Source organism: Balaenoptera physalus (genome assembly GCF_965194825.1).
Source record: "Balaenoptera physalus genome assembly, chromosome: 18".
NCBI classification, from domain to species: Eukaryota; Metazoa; Chordata; class Mammalia; order Artiodactyla; family Balaenopteridae; genus Balaenoptera; species Balaenoptera physalus.
Window position 1 is genome coordinate 34,262,611 of NC_138899.1, and position 23,422 is coordinate 34,286,032.

General features: G+C 33.7%; 1 protein-coding gene across 3 annotated transcripts in view; it reads left to right on the top strand.

Moving 5' to 3' along the window:
• Positions 1-23,422, top strand: part of DACH1 (dachshund family transcription factor 1) — a 410,071-nt gene that overhangs the window by 165,811 nt on the left and 220,838 nt on the right. For all 3 annotated transcript variants that reach the window (XM_082434858.1, XM_082434856.1, XM_082434857.1), the window contains exon 2: positions 6,698-6,813. In XM_082434858.1, the coding sequence (XP_082290984.1) occupies positions 6,698-6,813 (116 nt within the window). The remainder of the gene's footprint in view (positions 1-6,697; positions 6,814-23,422) is intronic.

Sequence of the window (23,422 nt, forward strand, 5' to 3'; positions counted from 1 at the left end):
CCACAGGGCTGAGAGAGAGCAAGCAAGCTCCCTGACATCTCTACTTATAAGAACACTAATCCTTTCGTGGGGGTCTTACTGATAGGTCCTCATCTAAGCCTAATTACCTACCAAAGGCCCAATCTCCAAATACCATCACACTGGGGTTAGGTCTTCAACATAAGAATTTGGGGGGAATATAATTCAGTCTATAACACCTGCCATGTAAAGAGTTGAGGGAATGTTGTGTGTTTCGTGCTCATGAGCCAGTAATCTGTGGGTGCTTTCCAAGTGGACAGCTGGCGATATTTCAAGTGCTTGCCCCATGGGACTCGGTATTTTGGTGATGGTGGAAAACGTCTCTTTTATGAGTTAGTTCATAACCTATTTGTACTGAGAAGTACACATGTCTGGGACACATACCTACACAGAAAATACAAAAATGTGTCTAAACAAATGTGGGATATGAGATTGAGAAAGTGCTGAAATTTGTCATCATTGCAAAAAGTAATGTATCTTTCAAAATTTTGCCAACTGTAGAAAGGAACTTCATGCAAAGGGAAAATAATGCTAATCATAAAAAAGGCTAATCAGCCTTTCAGAAAACTGAAAAAAGAAATTCAACTAGCAAGTTAACAAGATCCTTCTAAGGGAAAACTTCCCATTTATAACCTGAGTATTATAAATCTGCTATGACTTTTGGTGAAATATATACATACACTAATCTTGGGAAGTTCTTTGTGTTCTTTTATTTTGATGGATCTATTTCATGAGGTTGATTTGATCTGGAAGATATGAATGAGTATTTGTACTTTTCATATTTTAGATTAATTTTATAGTTCTCACAAGGGTAATATTTTTACATATAATCATCTGCTTTTTATTAAATATTTTAGAACTGATCTGGAAAAAAAAGAAAGATAAAGAGGATAAATTATATCTGGTTTCTGCTATGGCTAGAGGTAATCCTCAGGCACTGATCAAGTTTAGCCAGAATCGTGATTTGTCCACAATGAATTATTTGAAATATATGGCCAGAGTACTGAAGTGTTAAACAAATTAATTTTAAAAGTTGTCTTTATATGTTAAATGTAGTACATGCTTATGACAGAGAAACTGAAATCTTCAGATGTAGAAAAACTGTAATTCTGCATCCAGTGATAATCCCTCCTAATAGTCTACTATGTTTCCTTCTAGTTTTTCTTTTTGTATATGCATACTTATTGCATTTTTTACTTAATTTCTCTCTCTTGTGCTCTGGTATGCCATATGTGCAGGTTTGTATCTTGCTTTTTCACTTAGAACGTAAGCATTTTTTTCTGTTATCATAAATTACTCATAAACATCCCCACTTTTTCTGACTCGATAGTGTTCAAGTGGGTATATAAATCATTAAGCAAATTGCACTTTTTCAATCAGAAATAATAATATATATATGGCTTATATATGTGAATATATATATTTCTCGTTATTTCTTGGCTTGGTTTTGTAGAAGAAGTTTACTAGAAAAAATTATGCAGGATATCAACACACAATTGGCGCTTTCCTGGGGTGAAAGATTGGAGAGGGCAAATCTCTTGTAGATTAATGGAACAAGACTCTTTCACCCCTAAATGCTTGTTGTGTCCCGAGACTAAAATCAATGCTCACTTGCTGCCATGTATTTTTCTTCTTCATTGTTATCCCACAGGCTATTTAATTTTATCTTCCTCCTCAAAGAAAGGAGTGTCTCTATTTTACAACTTTAATGTCTAGCTCATTGCTTGTTGTACAGTAGCTCCTTTCTTTTAGACAGATGGTTGAAGGAATTGAATGATTGAATGGAACCCTTCCTTCGTTTCTCTAGACCGGTAGGACTTGGAACCCAAATTTCTGCTTAGCAGCTACTTTCTCATTTCCCAGTTTATAGCCATCACAATCTCTTTCTGGATTTCACGGGCTTCTCTGCTCCAAATCTCAGGAGGAGAATGGAACTTAATTTCTTAAAAAGTACTGAAGAGGTTAACAGAAGATGGCGTTTGTGGAGGTTAGGAGTTGAAAAAAATGTACTGTACCTTCCTGTAGTATTTCAAATGCCTCTCCCTCTTTTGATGCACTTAGCCTCTTTAAGTTAGATTTTGACTTCACTGTGAGTAAACACGCTAAATGGACTAGGAAGAGTTGGTAAACATCATACAGTTGAGGGAGAGAGACAGAAATTAGCCTGAGACTGATTTAATTATGTAGAGTAAGGAGAGACATCTACCCAGTGATCTATCTGAAAAAGAAACCTTGTTTAATCAGAACTGCAGGAAAGGATGTGTCAGAGTGGATTCCTACCAAGCGTGAGAATCCACTGTATCCACTGTGAGATGCCAAGTGTGGCCATCTCTAAGTGATTTCTCTGCTCTTTTAATGCAAATGGTTGAAAATACTAAAGGGTGCACTATGGCTCATGTGTGAAGCTTGCCACAAACAATTACCAAAGTCATAAATTTTGATTTCAGTCAAGCTATTAAGAGTAATAATTTATTTAAGTGAGGTCTTCTGCTTTGATTAGAACTAGGAGAGTTCAGCTGCTCTGATCCTCTGGGGGAAAAGCTGGGTTACTGGTGTAGGAAAGAGGCTTGAAGGTGTCTGCTGTTGAGGCAACTGATCATTCCCAAAAGAAGTGCTTTTGCTAATTCTTTCACTTCCTCTTTTCAGTTAAGTTATTCTTTTTCTTTCCAAGTACAACTTATTTCTAACAAAGCAAACAGGTCCACTTTTTAAAAAAAAAAATCTTGATTTAATCAGATATTCAGAGACATTCGGTGGCTTGATCAAGGCCACACCTTCTAGTAAAGAGGTGGAGCCAGTATTTAAAGCTAGATGTGTCAAGACAATACAACCCGTGCTTCTGACCACGGTACTACACAGCTTCTCCTGGAAGTTCCCTAAAGCTCTACTGAAAGTAATTTAAATATTCAAGTATTTTACAATTAAGTTATCTTCCTAGATCTTCTGGAGTTAAACCCTCTAGCAGTTAGTGACCAAGACTGCAGTAAGGGTAAAACATTAAGGCTGTCAATAAGGGGACCTAACTTAGGTCGTGAAGGGATAGAGGAAAGTCTTGTTAATAAATAAATCATCTAACTTCCTCTATACCAGGAAGTCTTGTATAACTCCAAGAAGAGCTTCGCTCTTGTTCTTAGGCAAAAGGATAAATGACTTGGCTTTTCTTCCAAATCTTTCTGTGGGGTGCCCCCCTGCCCCCATTCTCAATTCTTTGCATAGATATCTCAAGATTGTACTCTCCCCTAATAGTAAAGTAATCCCTAGTAGGGTGTGAGTAGATGGCTTTAGGGTGCTACCACCACCAAGGGTATTTGCATTTTAGTGGAAGGCTTTAAAAGATCTTAAAGCTTCAGGACTAAAAGCAGTAAATCTCTATTAGTGGAATTGGAGGCAATGTGATAGATTTGGGCAGGAGCTATCTGGGGTAAAAAGAGCCCACTGGGTCTTCACAGTGTGAAATAAAGTGTTCTTACTTAGTAGCCTGAATTCTACTTCCAGTGTGAGGGCTGTGAGGACAGCGCCTGTGGCCTCAATAATAAAGTGCTGCTAAACAGTTTCACCTTCTCTAAAAGCAAAACAAATTAAAGAACTAAAACTTTCAAATCTTAACGTCCTTTTCCTTTCCCACTTTCTCCACAACATCTTGCTTGCGATCTCTCAATACTTGTATTCTTTTTCTCTGAGCTTCAGATGTGTATTTAGCTTCGTTAGACTCAGAATCCCAAACTTCTTTTGCATCTCACTTTTCATTTCCTGGAAACATGGAGACTACTGGAACTGATGAGGAATTTGAAGAATTGGGCTTAATAAACTGGGTTAAAATGTATTTAAATACATACAGTGAGCCAGGCACTGAGCTGTTTTAAGCACAAAAGACATATTTTGTACACTTTCTGCCATACAGCCTTGGGAGTGAAACAAATAAGCAGATTAATATAGTCAGGGCAGAAAGGGCTATGATAGAGTTGCTCACCATGAGCTGTCATAGTGCATAGAAGGAATACTCAACTAGAAGTGGTTAGTTAGAAGGATGATGAAGGTTTAGTCAGGTAAAATGGGGATGAGGATGGGATGTAGTAAAAGGCTTTGGTGGCAAAGGAGGCAGGTTGCAATAGAGGTAGTGTAATAGGAGACCAAAAGGTGGTGTCATAGGAGACCAAAGCAACATGGGACATTGTTAATAAATTCATTAGGGCCAAATATAAGCCATGAATGTAGGAATAAAAAGAAGAGATTGGAAAAGTAGACAGGAGCCAAGTATTGGAAGGCCTTGGTACTGTGCTAAGGAGTGTCAATGCTCTAGGGAACTATTGATATCTTTACGCAGTTGGAAAACAGGATTAAATTTGCATTAAAAAAATAATTCCAAAATCAGTATGGAAAGTTATCTAGACTTCACTCTAGGCTCTAGAGTGGGACAAAGCTGGAGGTAGGTCTTGGAAGAGCTGTGATAGTAGATCAAATAAGAAAGGAGGGATTGATCTGGAATATAGGTGTGGGGATAGAAAGAATGGGTAAAGAGATATCTTCCATTGGGATGGTGTTTGAATGTACAAAGGAAGGGAAAGACAGCTGAGTGCTGGATTTTTGGCTTAGTCAATTATGTGACATTTTGCTGAACCAAGGAAAAATAGGTTTTAATGGAGAAGATGCTGAATTCAGACTTGGACAAGCTGAATCTTAGATTATTATAGAACATCCAAGCAGTGATTTCCAGTAGACAGACATTAATCTGTCTGAATCCCAGGAGGAAGCTTTAGGCAGTAGATAATATATTTAGCTGTTATTTCTTAACATATCAGTAATGTTTATGAAAGAGATTACTCAGGGAGAATAGAGACTATTAGAGGGCTGTTGATGGTCTTATGGCAAATAACAGGAGTTAAGGAATCAGCTTAGAATGAAGAGTAATAATGAAGAATAAGAATAAGTAGCCAGAGAGATGCTTCAGAATACACAGGGCAGTGTCCTTATTGGTTAGCAAAACAAATGCACAATCTACTTGCTCTTGGTTCAAAGTCCTCCAGGATCTGGCTCTAGGCAGTAAGTCTAACAGTATGGATTTCTGCCCCTCATTTTATTTGACCTGTTTCAACTAACTGGAGAAAATCTTGTACATTCATACATTTTCATGTTTCCCTTCCTTTCACACATTCTCACTGGAGTGTGCTTTCTTCCATTCTTTTTCTCTGCATGTCCAACCCATCCTTCAGAATTTTCTTCTAACTTCCCAGGACCATGAAATCTTATCTCCAACAGGGAACATATCATCATCCAGCCTAACTTCCCATTAGTGTTCAGATTGCAACTTGCTTAGGACACAGCATATTCTATCTAGTTTGCACCCTAGTTCTTTCTGCACCAGATTTGTCCCTTTGGCAAGAGTATAAGTTCCTGAAGACTAAGAACCCATTCTCCCAAATTAGCCTCCATGGTGCACTGCTTTGAAAACAGCAAGAGCTTACTAATATTTGTTAAATGACTACATATATTACTTACACTAAATAATAGAGGTGGGATCTTTGAATCTTCTGATGAGGCAAAGGATCTCAGCTGAAGCTGACATGGAGATGTTAACTTATGAAGGATGTATCTGGAGGTTTTGCTATATCCTGGCACATATTGGCCAGAAAAATGATGGAAAAGCCTTTCATAAATGTATATTCATGATACAGAGGCAGACAGTGGAAACAATGCGAATTATCTTTGTTTCAAAAGTTGCTAATACTGTATTCTTCATGTTTTCCTTATACAAGGATGCTGAATATTTGTATCCTTTTCACCTTCTGCTTTTATAATTTTAAAACTTATCATTGTACAATAGGCAAGCAAAGGAGAAGTACTGCTGAAACACAAAGTATTTCTATTTATCCTAAAGGCAGATATAAGATGCTACACTGGCAGTTTCTAAATGATGTTCTACAAATAATCCTAAGCCTTTCCAATGTATTTTAGCAGATTTAAAGTGAGGCAACCTAGTGGGGCTATTCATTTAAATAGAATAAGGGTTAAATGATAACTTGACTTATCTTTTAAATGACAAAAAATAAAGAAATTGCAAGACCTTTTCACACATTAGATACGTATTGTCATCTATCATCTAGATATCAGGCTAGCAGTGCGAAGTAATAAAACATATCATCGAAAAATGTGCTATAGGTCTGAATCACTCTTTCATTCCACCTCCCAGCTAACTGTAGTATTAAATCAAACAAGCAGAACATTTCCTTAGGCAGCCATTGCCTTTTAATTTCCTGAAGAACCTTAAAATATCATTCATTACAAGTACTACACATATTTGGTTTTTAAAATTCTCATAAATCAATAGCAGGCTGACTGTAATAATTATTACAAGTTAGTGCATAATTTTCGTGCTGAAGGCTGCATGCAGAACTTTAGCATATGCAAACGAGGCAATTCAAACTGTGTATAGATATTAATATGAAGAAGCAGGTAACGAGGTGCAGGCTATGAATTATGCATCAAGAGTGGCTGATCTTCAATGAGGAAAATGAATTCAGCATGTAATCTAATTAGTGATGGAAGTCTATTACATCTAACTGCAAAAGCAACTGTCCTTGAAACAAATTTATTTACAGTCCATGTTACCACTTGAAACAACTTTGAAATGATGTGTAAGACAACAGCTTAATTGTAAAAATTTTTTGTTTGTTTGTTTCAGTTCTAGACCTGGAAGGCCTCCTAAGAGGACTCAAAGTGTCACCTCCCCAGAGAACTCTCATATCATGCCACATTCTGTCCCAGGCCTTATGTCTCCTGGGATAATCCCACCAACAGGTAAGAGTGCTACCTATTGATGCCGAAAATATTCAAAATCAGCCAGTGCCATAGATATTCACACTCATCAGTTATATTTTGTTCACACTAAGATAATGTTACTGATGAGAATTTATTTCAAAATTGCATTATGATTATCATCATTTCTTTATTTGAAATAAAATTAAAGAAGTTTAACTGAACACAGTGCTAGGAGTTATTCTAATTAATCCTCTTGCTAATATCAAACGACAAATTATTATCCGTACTTTCCGGTTAAGGAATTGAAGCTCAGAGAGAATCAGTAACTTTCCCAAGGTCAATCAGCTGGTCACTGGCAGTGGTTATTCAAACCCAGGTTTCTGGATTCTAAGTTTATATTTCATTCCACAAAAACTCACAAAATAGATTAACATGCATCCAAACAAAAGACTGTAACCATGTCAAATAGAAATATCTCCTGTTTTTCCTAAACTATTTCTGTTAGAAGCATTTGAAGGATGTTTATCACCAGAATTTTGAAAACGTACAAGTAAAAGAATAGTCTTGACCACAAAAGCTCTGTACCATAAACAACTTTCATAATGTGCTGCATGGAAAAACAACTCATTTGATTTTCACCACCTGGATGTGTTCATTAATTCTTTTATATACTTACACACGTCTGCCTACTTTCCATGTTTCATCCAGACTCAGAGTAAATTAAAATATGATAACAATGATATTATTATTATATAACATATAGTATTTATTAATCCTTGCCATCATGAAAGTTTATTGAGGAGATAGATGTATAAACAGGTAACTGTCATTTCACACGACTGAAACAGGAAAGATAATCTGGCAAGATAAGGAGAAAGTCTTAATTTTTTTCTCTGAATTCCCATATAAATGTTTGCTTTTTCTTTTGTAACATTTGTCTTTCTCTAGGCTGTAATATAATCATGGGTATCTTATTTCACATTCCATACTTTTTTGAAAGCTCCTTGGAAGCAATGGCTCTTTTAACTCACCTTTATTTTTGTGGCAGCGTCTGAACAGTTGGTTCACTTTTGTGAACCTTTATCAAATATCCACTGAGCTGGATTTGAAGTTATTTGTTCATTTTATATATATAACATTTTTTGTAAGGTACCAAAGGTTCTTAAAAGTAAATAATTCACATTCCAAAGAAGAGTTGTATCTTTATGCTAATGTTTGCAGATGAAAAATTGAGAAGCAGAAAAGTAAAATCAATAGCTGAAAACAACCCAATTACAGAGCAGGTATCATCATTTCTATTCATTTACTTTAGTCATGATTCACAAGTAACTGAATTCTACTGCCTGAAATTCTAATTCCAAATTTGATATTTCAAAAAGAAGTAGGTAGCATCTTGTTAAGGCTTAACTGTTTTTATTTAACTAGATAAAATTTCCTGATTTGCAGATTTGGCCAGGGTTGGGGGGGGGGTTGGTACTACATAGTCAAGATGGAAAGAAGATCTTAACTTTTCATGTTTTATGACTGAAAGACTCAGGTGTGCTAGAAGAAAGACGGAAGAGTCTTTGACTTAACTTCTCAATGAATACGTTTTGGGGCTTTAAAAAAATAATCATTTTAACAATCATTATTTTATATTTGGTAAGTTTGTTGATTCTCACTAATCACAGTTATATTTTGGGTGAAAAGTATTCTAGATTGTTTTTGTATTAAAATAGAAAAGATCTGGTTCTAAATTGCCTGCCAACATTTTAAGGTGAAAACAATAAATACTTCACTACCTAAGCAATGGTGAGATAAGATGATGTCATCAGAATCTAAGAGTAGCAGCACCTCACATAATTAAGACCATAAAGTAACTTTGGGGTAAGTGAAGTTTCTAAACAACTGAAGATCATAAGCTGAAACTCAAAATCAAAATATTAAGTCACAATTTACAATAGCCAGGACGTGGAAGCAACCTAAGTGTCCATCTACAGATGAATGGATAAAGAAGATGTGGCACATATATACAATGGAATATTACTCAGCCATAAAAAGAAACAAAATTGAGCTATTTGTAGTGAGGTGGATGGACCTAGAGTCTGTCATGCAGAGTGAAGTAAGTCAGAAAAAGAAAAACAAATACTGTATGCTAATACCTATATATGGAATCTAAAAAAAAAAAAAAGGTTCTGATGAACCTAGGGGCAGGATAGGAATAAACATGCAGATGTAGAGAATGGACTTGAGGACATGGGGAAGGGGAAGGGTAAGCTGGGATGAAGTGAGAGAGTAGCACTGACATATATACACTACCAAATGTAAAATAGATAGCTAGTGAGAAGTAGCTGCATAGCACAGGGAGATCAGCTCGGTGCTTTGTGACCACCTAGAGGGGTGGGACAGGGAGGGTGGGAGGGAGACGCAAGAGGGAGGGGATATGGGGATATATGTATATGTGTAGCTGATTCACTTTGTTATACAGCAGCAGCTAACACAACATTGTAAAGCAATTATACTCCAATAAAGATGTTAAAAAAATACTAAGTCATTTTTGATAGATCCCTTTCTGAAATATCTTACACACTTCCCTAGCTTGGTGAACAGAGATACTGAAGATAGTTTAAACTTGACACATTATTATGGACATTCATTTTTGAAGCAGGATCATTTCATGTATTTCAATTGCTGTGCTGTCTCCTCATACATGCTTTTTAAACTTTTGTTCTTCCTGATATGTTGTGAGCCCAGAAACCAGGTTTTCTCTCAAGCTTATTAAGCATTACATTGAAACAGACCTTCAGCAGTCATGTTCCAGAGAAAGATGAGGAAATGGAGACTCAACAGGAGAGTAGATTAGATTTGAAGAAGTGGCTTTTGGACTGTTTAATACTCTATAGAGCCCAGGGAATGGCTTTAAAACAGGGCGTGTGAGCTCACTCTTGCCTATTTCACTTAATTCAATTTTTAGACATTTGTCCAAAGATTTGAAGCTGCCATATATTTGACTGTTGCACATGAATTGTGCTGTCTTACTATATTCAATATGATTGCTCTTTTCACACAAAATTTTTCTAGATGGAGAAATTTAGATTTTAGAGAATACAGAATAATATCTTCATCCCTTGGAGAATGTCATTCACTATCTTAAAACATTAACTGGAAATTTTATCATCTTAAAGAAATCTTATAGTTCTCAAGAGCCTGTAACACTTTCTCCCAAGGAGTACTTTTACTCGGGGAATATAATTCAATATGGACATATAGACTTTTTTGTCCCAGGACTTTATTTATATTTGCTACTTTCTTTAAAAATAAAATGTTATTTTTTTTCCTCAAGATGGGAAAGATGAAATGTGTTACTTTTTTAAAACAATGAAAAACTTACATGTCAACATTTTTGACATTAAGCAAACTAGTTTGAGGACATTTCTACTACATTTTTGACCTGTGAGTTTGAGTTAAAAAAATTTTTCCAGGAGTCTATAGTTATATCAGTACCTGTTAAAGACTTGGAAATCATTTTTCTAAAACTAGCAAAACAGACAAACAATCATATAGATCTCAAAAAATAAAAAGAAAAACAAAGAAAGAAGAAAACACCCACCCTCAAATCTCAAATCCTTTCTAAGATTCATATCATTGACTGCCTATAAACATTGAACTGTGATTTTGTATTCCAAGTATTACCATTTGAAAAGCATAAAAGATGCAGATTTACCTTCAAGGTTGCAAAAATTGATCCTGTGAAAAAATTTATTTATTTTGACAATTTATAAAACTCTGTCAATTTGTTTCTAATCATTCCCTCATTTTTCTTTTCAACAATTGAACATTGGAGTTAAATAATAATCTTTCCTTGAGGAATCTGTTTTTCAGAAAAAATTCTGACCGTTTATATATTTTTAAAAAGTGGCTTTCCAGACCTAAGATTATGTATTTAGGTACCTATAATATGAAAAGAAAAAAAGAAAAAACTTTGAGATTGCTTATGGAGTTTTTGTTTGCCACTTTGGTTGTTCAAGTGGGCTTGTGTGTAACCTTAGAAGGGGGCGTGGGCAGATGGTGATAATTTCCAAATTTATGGTTGTCACTGGATGCCATAGCAACCAGAAGTGGAAGTTAATGAAAGAAAGAAGGCTCTTTGTCGAGTCTCACAACACAACACCTCCTGTAGTGCTCCCTACATTTATTTGGACTGAGCACATGTCATAAATCATTTTTGAAAATAAATACCAGTTTGGAATAAATTCATCCTAGCAACAGAGTTCCAATAACATTCATACTTTTTATAGAATCATGTGTATTTTACAATTAAGGAAAGGGTTATTTAGGAATTCTAAATACTCCTGTCCTGTGCCAGGAGTGCAACTTGGATAGCATATTTGGCCAACTTCCTGATTTTATCTTTAGGGTAGAATGCAAACTAGTTTTGAAATACAATTTTCATGTAAGTATTAAGAAGTAACTCAGGAGTCTCAAATATTTGCATTTAACATTAAAAAAGTTATCCATTACCTAATTTTTTCAAATATATTCAAATTAAATGAATGAATGATTCATAGTTTTGCTTCTTAGATACATCTTTTCTCTCACTGTGACCTCGTAGGCACATAATCAATATGCATTCAGGATAAAAAAAAAGCAATTGTGAACACACATGCACTATGCTTAAAAGGTAAGAACTTATAAATGCAATTTTACCATTTTGAAAATAATACTAGACCAGGGCAATATTAACCAGAGTTCATCCCATTGAAACATTCTTTTCTTAAAAAAGAAAAAAAAAAAAAAAAAAGGTGATAGGAAAGTATTCTCATGTGGATTTATAATTCAAAGACATTTTTTCAAAGTTTATATTCTTTATTTTTCTTGCTAAATATTACCAACTAACCAACAACAACATCCAAACTACCTATTTTTTTAGTATCAGCATTTGTAATATTTTAAATTCATTAAGCATTTCAACTTCTGAGGAAAAAATTAGTGTGTAAATATGTTTTGCATATTGAGAAGTTTATCATAACAAATGCATTGTATTCCCTGGGGAGACTTACAAGTAAGAATAACAGAAAAATGCACAAGTAAAACAGTCACAAATGGATTGATCTTCACTCACAAATTAAAACATAGCAATCTATTGAATGCCTCACTCAAAGAGTAAATATAATACAAACTATTTAAACCACTGAAGTTTATGTAGTATGTTTAAGTATGCATTTTCATAAATTTATATGCAGGGAATATTTGTGAAAGTTTAATCACTGGACATTTTGAGGGTAATGCATTTAGTTTATCAGTATTTCATGTGTGTTTCCCTTTAAATTTTTCTTGAAGAGAAAAATTAAGTAATATATCTTCTTTTTCCCATTTTGGAAGGCCAGCCTAATACCAAACTTCATCATGTAATGTATTTAGTCTTAAAACTTGTATTGAACACTCTATTAGTTTCCTGTGGCTGCCGTAACAAACTACCACATGCTTGGTGACTAAAGTAAATAAAAATTAATTCAGAATTCTGGAGAAGTTCAAAATCAACTATCACTGGGCCAAACCAAGCTATCGGTAGGGCCACACTCCCTCTGGAGGCTCTTTGGGAGCATCTGTTTCATTGCCTCTGAGTTTCTAGAGACTGCCAGCTTTCCTTGGTTTGTGGCTCTAATTTCCACCTTGTCCGGTGTGTGTGTGTGTGTGTGTGTGTGTACGTGTGTGTCAATGTGTGTGTATAACTTCTTCCTCTGCCTCTCTTGAAAGGATACTTGTGATTGTATTTAGGGCCCATCAGATAATCCAGGATCATCTCCCCATCTCAAAATCGTCAACGTAATCACATCTGCAAAGACTCTTTTTCCATATAAAGTGGTATTCCCAGATTCCCAGATTTAGCATGTGGGCATAACTTCGGGGGTCACTATCAGCCTTGCACACCCAGAAAGTCCCTGGTTGAGATATTATGAGGGGCCCAAGTGTGGTGTGGAAGACATGCATGCCAAGAGATTTTGGTGATTTTTTGTTTACTATAGTATCCCATTATGTATAATACGGCTTGCCACCAAGCAGATATTCAAAATAAATATTTGTTCAATGAATATGGCTAATATATGTTTAGCAAAGGATTTCTGAGAGACATGATTATGCCTCAGAGTTACAAATTTAAACACTGGCGTTATAATGCAGCTTATAAAATCCTATTAAGTACAATTAGGCTCCAGATTAAAGATGTCAAGTCTAGTGCCTAAAGGAGGTGCACTCGGGAAATGGAGGGCATTATTTATTTGTTTGTTTGTGGGTTATGATGGCTACATTTAAGCACTGTCATCATCGATTGATGAAATTTATACTTCTAGATCAATGCTCTAAAGAAGCAATATTTTCAGGAATAAAATGGTAACATAGAACATACTAGCCTTTAAAATTCCTGCATATATGTACTTGTACCCATAGTATCTTGACATAGAACTAATTTAATCCATACATGAATAAAATGTAGCTCATAATATAACTAAATGTAAATATAGCTTTGGTATGAGGGATTAGATAATATATTTATTAAATATACATTATTTATGTATATATTATATATACATTATAATCAAACATTTCAGTCAAATCATAATATGCCCTGCTTATTACTAGCATAGAAATTTATAAAAATCTTTATTTTCTAATCTCTTAGGGCAAAGATCTGTTATTTTAGATTTAATTATATAACCACATATTACTAGACTTCTGGACAGGCCTCTCATCTATTTAATTTAGAAGAAAATTACAGTCCTTTTTTCCCTAATTTGTTTCCCTCTTCCAAGTTTCTATTGAGTTCTGTAGTCTCTTATGCCTACACTGGTCTGGGCTCAGAGTTATAATCTACTTAAACTTCTCTCTCAGTAGATTTGCAGTAACGAAGATGCTAATATACTTAATTGACTAATTGCAAGGTATTTGCTTCTTTTTTAGTAATATGATGCCTCCTTTGACAGAAGAGAAGTTTATTTACAGAAAAGCAAATCAGATTTTAAGAGTCAGTTTTTGATTATGATGGTGAATGGTGTGTGGATTTAGCGGGAGCTTTGTGGATTATTCATTTATCTGTGGGATTCTCATATAGGGTTCTAGTCCCTTGGTTATACAAAATGTCACATGTTGTCTTTTATTGCTTGCTCTAATTTCTTGACCCGTAGGAGGTGCTATTACTATCTTATTTCCTTCCCTAACCAAGAGAAGTGAGAAATACAGTAAATAATGTTCATTCAGGAAAAACAACCAACTCTGCTATAGATATATTTTGAGTATTCCTAAAGACGTTGTAGAACAAAAGTCATACAAGATAAACAGAATTCTTTGTTTAGTCTCCTTCTCTGTCTTTGATAGGCTTTCCCCCCTTTGGCTAACTTCCAAGCTTCAATTTCTTCCCTTAATGAAGTGACCCAGCTTTGTTATTAAGGATTTAAAATTTCATGTTGAAATTTCTTTATATTTTCTCCATGCATATTGGAGATAAGTTTTACAACGTTTTGCTCTTCTTTGTAAAGAAGTAGAGTTGCTAATTGCAAGTGTTGACAGGACCAGACATTTCAAATAAACTTGGCAAATGTCAGAAAAATAGCAGTATTAGTAAAACCTGAATTCGATTTCCTAAAACATTCACTGCCCTAGTCATGAATGAACTTAAGACCTGATTTGAAAACATTCTACATAAAAAACACTGATTTTATTTGGTTATGCAGTCATATAAACTAATGTTGTACAGAGTGAAGTAAGTCAGAAAGAGAAAAACAAATACCGTATGCTAACACATATATATGGAATCTAAAAAAAAAAAAAAAAAAAAAAGGTTCTGAAGAACCCAGGGGCAGGACAGGAATAAAGACGCAGACATAGAGAATGGACTTGAGGACCTGGGAAGGGGGAAGGGTAAGCTGGGACGAAGTGAAAGAGTGGCATGGACATATATACACTACCAAATGTAAAATAGCTAGTGGGAAGCGGCCACATAGCACAGGGAGATCAGCTCGGTGCTTTGTGACCACCTAGAGGGGTAGGATAGGGAGGGTGGGAGGGAGATATGGGGATATATGTATATGTATAGCTGATTCACTTTGTTATAAAGCAGAAACTAACACACCATTGTAAAGCAATTACACTCCAATAAAGATGTTAAAAAAAAAAACAAAACCAACATTGTGATAGAACTTCTGAAAGTGCTAATATACCTAAGCTTAATGGATAGGAATATAAAGTCCAGAGAAAGGAAGACAACAATACAATTTTACTCTGCACTTCAGATGATATCTGGAATATTATATTCAGTCACGGCATTGCAATTTTTAGTAGGACATTGACAGACTGTGAGCATTAAGAGAATAGCCCAGAAAATAGGGTTTTGGAAATGATGGTGATGTTTAGTTTTAAGAAGACTTATAGAGGGTCTGAAGGTGGATGCTAGAGTAGATTCATACTGTGCTCTTCCAAGGACAGAAATTTAACTGATGAACAGTAATTACAGAGAGGTCTGCATTGGCTTCCATAAGAAAGAGCCTTGCTACAAGGAGAACTATGTAAAAGGGAAGTTTATTACTCATAAAACCTTAACTTTTCCTTCTGACGGAAGGGTTCAATAGGAAAGGGGGATAAAAAGTTGTTAGCCATAGTACTTATGTTTAATTACTTTTTATGGGCTATATTGTTCACGGTACAAAAGTGTAATAGTTAAAAAAAAAAAAATCCTTCATTGCCGGACCATCAGCCAAATCTGAAGGTAATTTTGCATTGGAGGGAGGTAGACTGAATAAGGCAATCTTGTTCCCTTCTAGTTATAAAATTTGATGATTCTATTTTATTTCACTTTGAATTATTCTAAACTTGACATGGTGCCTTTCTGGTTAAAGGGCATCCATCCTTTCAGGGTTTTATACTCATATTCTTTCATAGTTTTTGAGTAATTTTTAAAAATTACTTTTGAGATGAATGCTTCACATTTACAAGCTACCATACTGTTTGTTACACTGGTTTTCACGGATGGAATATTAACTCATAGGCAAGACTGTGACTATGGTAGGCTCACAAGTACTTTCTTTCCAATTAAAAGAAATTTTAAAATGTTTTTTCCTCCTTTGTTATCTCAGACCTTCTTTTAAGAGTACTCCGTGAAGGGGTCCATAGCTGTAAGATTGATAGGAGAAAATGACAATCATTTAGTATTATATAAGAGAATTTTTTTAGCTGTGGTAGGATTTGGAATGATGAGTGGAAAAAATAGTATTATTTTAACCGATAAAGATCATCAGAATTGACAGCAGAAAGACATGACTCTTAAAGGGATTTAAATGAAAGACCTTGAACTTTACTGTAAATATCTTTGATTTGACTTTCCACTTTAAAAAATAAAGTCTCCAAGGAGGAGTCATTTCTCTTTTTCTTATTAGAGTATAGTTGATTTACAATGTTGTGTTAATTTCTGTTACATAGCAAAGTGATTCAGTTATACATATGTATATATTCTTTTTTATATTCTTTTCCATTATGGTTTATCTCAGGATATTGAATATAGTTCCCTGTCAATTCTTGAAATTTATGGAAATCTTCCAAAGATACAACTTTTAAAAAGTGTAATAATTGAGCCAGTCGAATATTTTGATCCTTTATTTCCTTCATCTATAAAACAAGAATCTTTTCATTATATCAAAATTATTTTTCTCATTAAATTTCCATGAATGTCAAATGACACAATTTATAACAGTATTCTGTAAATGATGAAGCTAGACAAAGATAAAGTGTTATTATCGTAATTAAACAGGGTGATCCAAGTGTTACTGATTATGATTGCTGACTCTCTATGCTCATTCCTTTGGATTTAAGAATAAAATTGATAACTTAAAAAAAGTATAGCTTAGGTTTAAGAAGTCTTAGCTTGGCAAATTCAAATTCATATAAATGTGCTCTATAGATATTCCTAGTAGAGGTAGTTAACACTAAAATCTGGTTATTACATGTTTACTTTTCAGGGCTTAATGACAATAACTTCTTTTTATAAATTTTTATTTGTGGGCAGAATAAGACTTATGGATATGAAATATCATTGCTACTGTTATAATATTTGTTCAAACTGTCATAGTCATATATTGCTTTTAGAAATATGCACACTACAAATGCTAGTGGACCTTAAAAATGAAGATTGCTTTCAATTGATTACAGCTGTATGCTGTGCTATTAATTATTGGAAATGAATTGACATATACTATAAACAATAAGCCAGCTTTCAAAATGATAAAACTGTAACCTAATTCAATAAATTGAATCAGATTACACAAACACTTTTGCACTTCATTAAGGAAGTAGTCAGTATAATTAATTTGAGAGCATTTTATCATGTTCACTTGTTGATATGTGGCTAAGGATATATATACAGTAGTTTAAACTATTTCCAGATGTACTTTTGTGCCATTTCACATTTTAACTAAAGTTACCATAAGCTGAATTCCTAGAGAAGGCCAAAATGGATTTGATTCTTTTATCTTTGCTGCTTTTAGAATACAGTGAGTAGGTTATGATTTTCTTTAAAGACATGTATGTTTTTTAAACAACATGACATGGTGATATGGCTCCTAACTTGGAACTGAAAAGTCTGGCTTTCATTCTCTTCTTCATCACTTCTAGCAATGTGACTGTGGCTAACACTTTCTGGCCTCAGTCATAGCAAGGTAGATACTAGTACCTAAAACATCATTTTAGAGAGGAGGAAAAAATGCTAGGAAACTTGTCCAAAATTTCACTATTATGTGCTAGAGACAGTTTTCAATTCAAATTTTCTGATTCCAATTTATTGGTTATTTTCCTACATCAAGCTGCCTTCTGAAATACTTAACTTTATCATGTATAAACCAAACATCATAAGGTCGGCCTTATCTCCTACTTGATATGACTTTGTGAAGAACAAATCAGCTAATGTATCACAAAACGCTTTGCAAAGTCTTATATATAGCAAGATGTCATCTGCTATTTAGTTTTATTACAATGATTCTCGAAACATGACTTTTGCCTTGTTCCAAATAGAATACCAGTTATTTATCTCTCAGTTTGAACACATCAATTCTGGGAATGATGAGTCCTTCCCTATATTTATGGAATTGGATTGTAATCATTTTCTCAGTTTTTAAAAAATTGCTTTTGTATCTTCCAATTAGCTCAAATAAAATATTTTTCGACTGATACAATCTTCTCATGTCAGTGGTTACTTTTTGATCTTCATGGTATGTAGAATTTTATGATTCATATTTAATTTGCTGAAATGCCTCCTAATGTCAAATCCTTTGATGGAATATCATTCCATCAAACATATTCCCATTAGTTTTCATTTAAGAAATGCAAATATATGTGGAGAAACTATTTTTCTAAATACATATTTTCTGATGATTTGAGTTTGCCTCCTGAGATGTAAGGATATGACTTAAAGGAACAGTGTGGAGTTTTTAAGCATTAAAGGTGATGTAAGACTCTTTGTCCCTTCCAAAGGGCTATGAGATTATAAGTTGCTATTTTGGGTTAGACTTAAAAATACGATGCTATATCATCAAGATTCTCTTTAAACATGTATAGTATTTAATATTAAAGTCAATAAAATGTTTAATCCCTCTGATAACACGTTATTCCCCAGAAGTCAATTTTTGAGCGGTTCTTTTCCCTGTTAAAACATGTAGTTGAAAACTATTTTTTAAATGTGAAAATGTAGCATTGTGAAGGTTTTCAAAGTCTGTTCTTCTATTTGGATACCTTCACTCACATGTTAAAGCAGTAAATGCCTTTGTATTATTTATTATCTTGTATTGCTTAATGAAATCCTTCTAGGGGATTATTATATTAGGGTAAAAACATTTCAGAAGAGTTATACAGAACTATGTTAATTCAAAGGAATATAAATGCAAGTATCTCTAAATTCCAAGAAAATTAATCTCTTACTATTAGAATATAACAATATTTTGAAGTTATTTGACCAAGAGATCCATCTCATCATACGTAACCTTTAAGTTACTTATTGAATAAATTACATTTAAGGATACCATTCCAAGGAGAACCCGTTACCATATGACCTGTCCATATGAGTTGTCTTTTTGATTTATAACGGCAATTGCTTTCTCGGCATGGATTTCATGACATAATAATATTCTATGAATTTTTGAAATTACAGTGAGCTTCACATCAATCATCTCTAATAAAATACTATATGTATCAATGAGAGAGGACTACTGGAAGGTAGACATTTTAGAAATATGCACTTCTCCTGAATACCAATATGATTATTTTAATGAAATGGGCAGATTGCTTTTTTGGATATTCTTTAAATTGATCGTAAAAATGGTCAGCGTCATCACTCTCATCAGCTCGCTATTCTATATTCTTAACAGTAATCTTTATTTTCCTTGAAAGTGTTAGCTGTCCATTCAGTTAATTTTGCCTAGTCCACTGTTGTTCTTGGCCTGAATTCAAGGAAATATATTGCTTCTGGGGTTCCTAGGCATTAATGTCTTAAATTTCAGGATTCTAGTTAAACACATGTGACATGGGCTACCATTATTTGTCCATGTTTCTTTTATCTGTAAGAATCAGAGAGATTTAAAGTGAGATCTTAGCTATGTAAAGAACTGAGTGTGCGGCTGTTTTTTTCTCCACTTTCTCTTCACAAAATATTGTTGAAAATACCTTGAGTTATAGTCTTTCATGTGTAAATATTTATGCTATTCTACGTGAAAAAAATCGGTACCTAGAATTTGCCATCAGGAGCTGCTTCATTTTTAACTTAATCTCACTTAGTTTTGTTCCTAAAGTTCCATGTTGACTAGTATGTGTGATTCTTCATTATTTTGACCTATTTTTATGTCAGTTTTTCATTAATACTCATTATATTTTCAACTGATTTCTTATTTCCTCTATAAGTTAGCATGGATTTCTTAAAGACAACGTGCATTTCTTAAGTAACGTATTTGGAAAACCTATGAATACATTCAAAGACAGCTTTAATTTTTGGAAAACATTTTTAAAAACTTTTTCAAATTTAGAGTCTTAATCATGTGGCTTAGAAAAGCCATGTCCATGTTGCAGATGTAAAACACAAAAAGAGAATATTTTCACGAGTGAAAATATTTAAGATTTGCTTCAAAATTGTTGCCTGAGTTAATCTACAGGGTACTTCTTGTATGTCTTCTTTGTAGATATTCTTGCAGTTACAGTGTTTATTTACTATAAGACTTTGTCTATACATACTATCCAATGGAAAGAAATAAAACCAACTTATCAGATACATGTACATTTTACTGAAAAATTGCAAGCACTTTTATACATAGAAACAGTAGCTATGTCTATACTTTTTACCACTCTGTGTTCAGTTGTTAGCCTGGTACCTGGTCGAAGCATTGTTAACTTAAAATGATTTAATCAATCAATATAGTTAATTGGTTAAAATAAGGCGGGGTGCAAACATCTATTGAGTAACTATTACATGGTAGGAAATTTGTTAATATCTAAAGATTAATTTATTTTTCATGTCAAGCTATGAAGGAGGTCTTGCTTATCCCATTTTACATACACATAAACTAAGGCACGATAGCTTAAATAACTTGCTCAATTTGAAGAGAAGACCTCACTTGGGGCTGAACTCAGGGATGGGTAATTATAAACCCTGTTATCAGTGTATCATCCATTCCAAGGAATGCATTAATCTCCTTAGAGGCTATTTATATTTTGAATAGAATTGAAACAGGATGAATTGAAATAAAAGATATTTTAAAAGGATAGAGTCAAATTCTTAAAGAATATGTCAAATTTTTATTAACATGCTTAATCTTAATTTGAAAAACTCACACCACAGCTTCACGTATTGGACAGATGAATCATATTCTTGTATTGTAGGCATTCTAACCACTAGTTTAATATTGGGTGGAAGCTTAAATTATTTAAAAATAGTTTTATATTTTAAATAGTTGAGATGTTCAGTGCTTTGATTTGGAGGCTTAGTATAAAGGCAGCAAAAGAATAGAGTGAGTGATGTCAAAAATTATATTTCAGAATTTATAATCAAGCTTAATTGCTTAATAAGCCACTGTGTTTGAATTTTAATTCTAACCTGGCTATCCTTTCATTAAGCATTTGTGGGAAAGCCTGTTAAGCCATTTTTTATTTAAAACATTGCACTTTGTTTGCTAAATAATGTAATGCTAACAGACTGACAAGTGTTTCATGCTATTAGAGTTATTTCTGAACTTTATGAATGGTCAAGGATAGTGTAGTATTACTTGTTAAGTCCAAAGCATACTACTATTCTATCCTAAATAATTGAAGAAAATGTCTTAACTTTTGTTAATCATTTACTCTTTGGGCTTTCATTTGCCCTGTTCCTCATTAGTAGTAAATCTCTATGTTATTACTTATTTGTGCAATTGATATACTACCTGGTTGAGGCGTTGTAACAACTGGCTTCCAAGGGCAGTTCAGTGTAGGCTCTTTGACTCCAAGAATTATAGCAATACTTTTCACTATACTTTATCAAACACTATCGTGTTTGATATAATTGGCGGAATAGTTGAAGCTATATTTGAGATATTTATTTCTGAAGTTATTATTGTAACATTTTGGAGGATAGAAAATTACATTACTTGTAATGCTACTGTGTCATGTACCATATTTCCTTTTTGTTTATAAATGCTGAGCCCTTCCTCACTTATATACTAAATATATACCAGAATGTTCTATGTCTTTCTATTTTTCAGTATGCGGTGAACCAGTTGTTTATAAATATAGTACACTATCTCAGAGCAAATATGGTGGATTCACAGTTTCATCATTGGCATCATTACAAATTTTATATCAGTCTTCAAAACCTAGGTTTAGGATTCTTTTTTTCCCCTTTGTATTGTATCTGTAATAATTGTGAGTGCTTGAATTTTTACCAGTTTCACATTAAGATCTCAATGAACAGGAAATAGAAACAATTTCAATAATTTATGCCTATTAAGCATTTCAAATTCTCCATTTATGTTGTTATGCTATTTCATCCTGTTTTTCAAAGGGAAAAAAAAGTTGTTTCTGAAATTCTTAAAAAGTTTAGTCTTGATAGAAAAATGAACCTATAGCATTTTTAATTTTACATTAAATCTCAAAATCCAAATGAAAGATTTGAATATTAGGACCTTGCTTAATTTTGACAGTTGTCTTAAAGTGAATTTAGTGTTTAATGAAATTTTCTGGACTGATAACTCAAGACCTGAAGGGAACAATTCTAGTAGTGAGAAAGTAATTTTCTGGCCTAATTACACCTTCGACCTCACTACAAAGTCTGTCAACAAAAGTGCCAGGTTTGATCATGATTTTTTTTGACGTGTATTCCCCGATCTACTTCACACAGGAGACTTTTAACAGTAGCATTTGGTATTTGCAACCTAACTAAGATTTTACATCTGAGAATCAAACCTCAATGTACTGTTGCCAGTAGGTGAGTCCCTTAAATCCCTTTTAGAGTTGAAAAATTATATGAGTATTAGTGAACTTTACATATTGCCCTCTTTGGAAACCTGCATGGCTATATTATTTGAGATGGCCATGCAAATTATATCAAGTATTAGCAAATGAATGATGAATTGGTTTTAAAAAAATTGAACAGCTGCAGTCTCTAGAATCTATTTCTTATCTGTATTCACTCTAAAGGCCTACAGAGTTCTAATATTTGGGAATCTATACAACTGGCCTCTTAAGGGGGTGTGGGTCCCCGATTAGCCTCAACCACTAAATACATTTCCTTAAACTTCTGAGTCTGGGTGTCCTTCCATTTCAATGATATAATAGTTTATGTTTAATTGTTTAGATGTTAACTCTTGAATACCTTCTCCAATAACTCCTTGACCAGAAGACATTTAACTGCTGCATTAAATATCTGTCGATGTTTTTCATATGAACCCAAATTTTGCTCCCCAACCTGAATTACCTATCCTCTCAGGCTAGCCTTTTTTGCCTTCTCCTCCTCCTCTTCCCCCTTCCCTTGTTGAATTTTATTTAAAATAGTTTAAATGTCAAGGTTGTTCATGAAACCTTGCGTTTAGCAGAGGCTACAGTCTGATTAGAGAAACAAAGTAGTGAAAGATAACTGATTGATGTTCTTGAATTATTGTCTCGGCTCTTTCTGATTTTAATTCCTCCATCTAGTTCTGATAAATATTTTTCTCAGAGTAGTTACACACGCAAATACACACACTCACACACATTCCTAATTTCTAGACAAGTAAGGGGTGTATAGTCATTAAACACAATATCTTAAACTTGCAACTAATCAGAAATAAATACTTGTTATCATGAAACATACTCATAATTATATCAGAAGTCACTTTTGGAATACACACTTTAGAAATGGTTATTAATGTATTCAACAAATATTTATCCTGAGTTTTAGGAGTTACAAAGATAAATGACATTGCCACTCAATAAACAGTAATTGAGGGTACAAAGAGGCAATTACCAAGAGAGATATACAAAAGCACTATAGGTTTTGTAAAGAAGAAGAGAAAATGAGGGGTTAACAGGATAACCATTGTCATCACTGTGGAAAGTGGCATCTGATATTGGCTTAAAATGGGTATGATTTGACACAAAAATTTATTTGTATAACACAAGTATATGAAAAATAAAT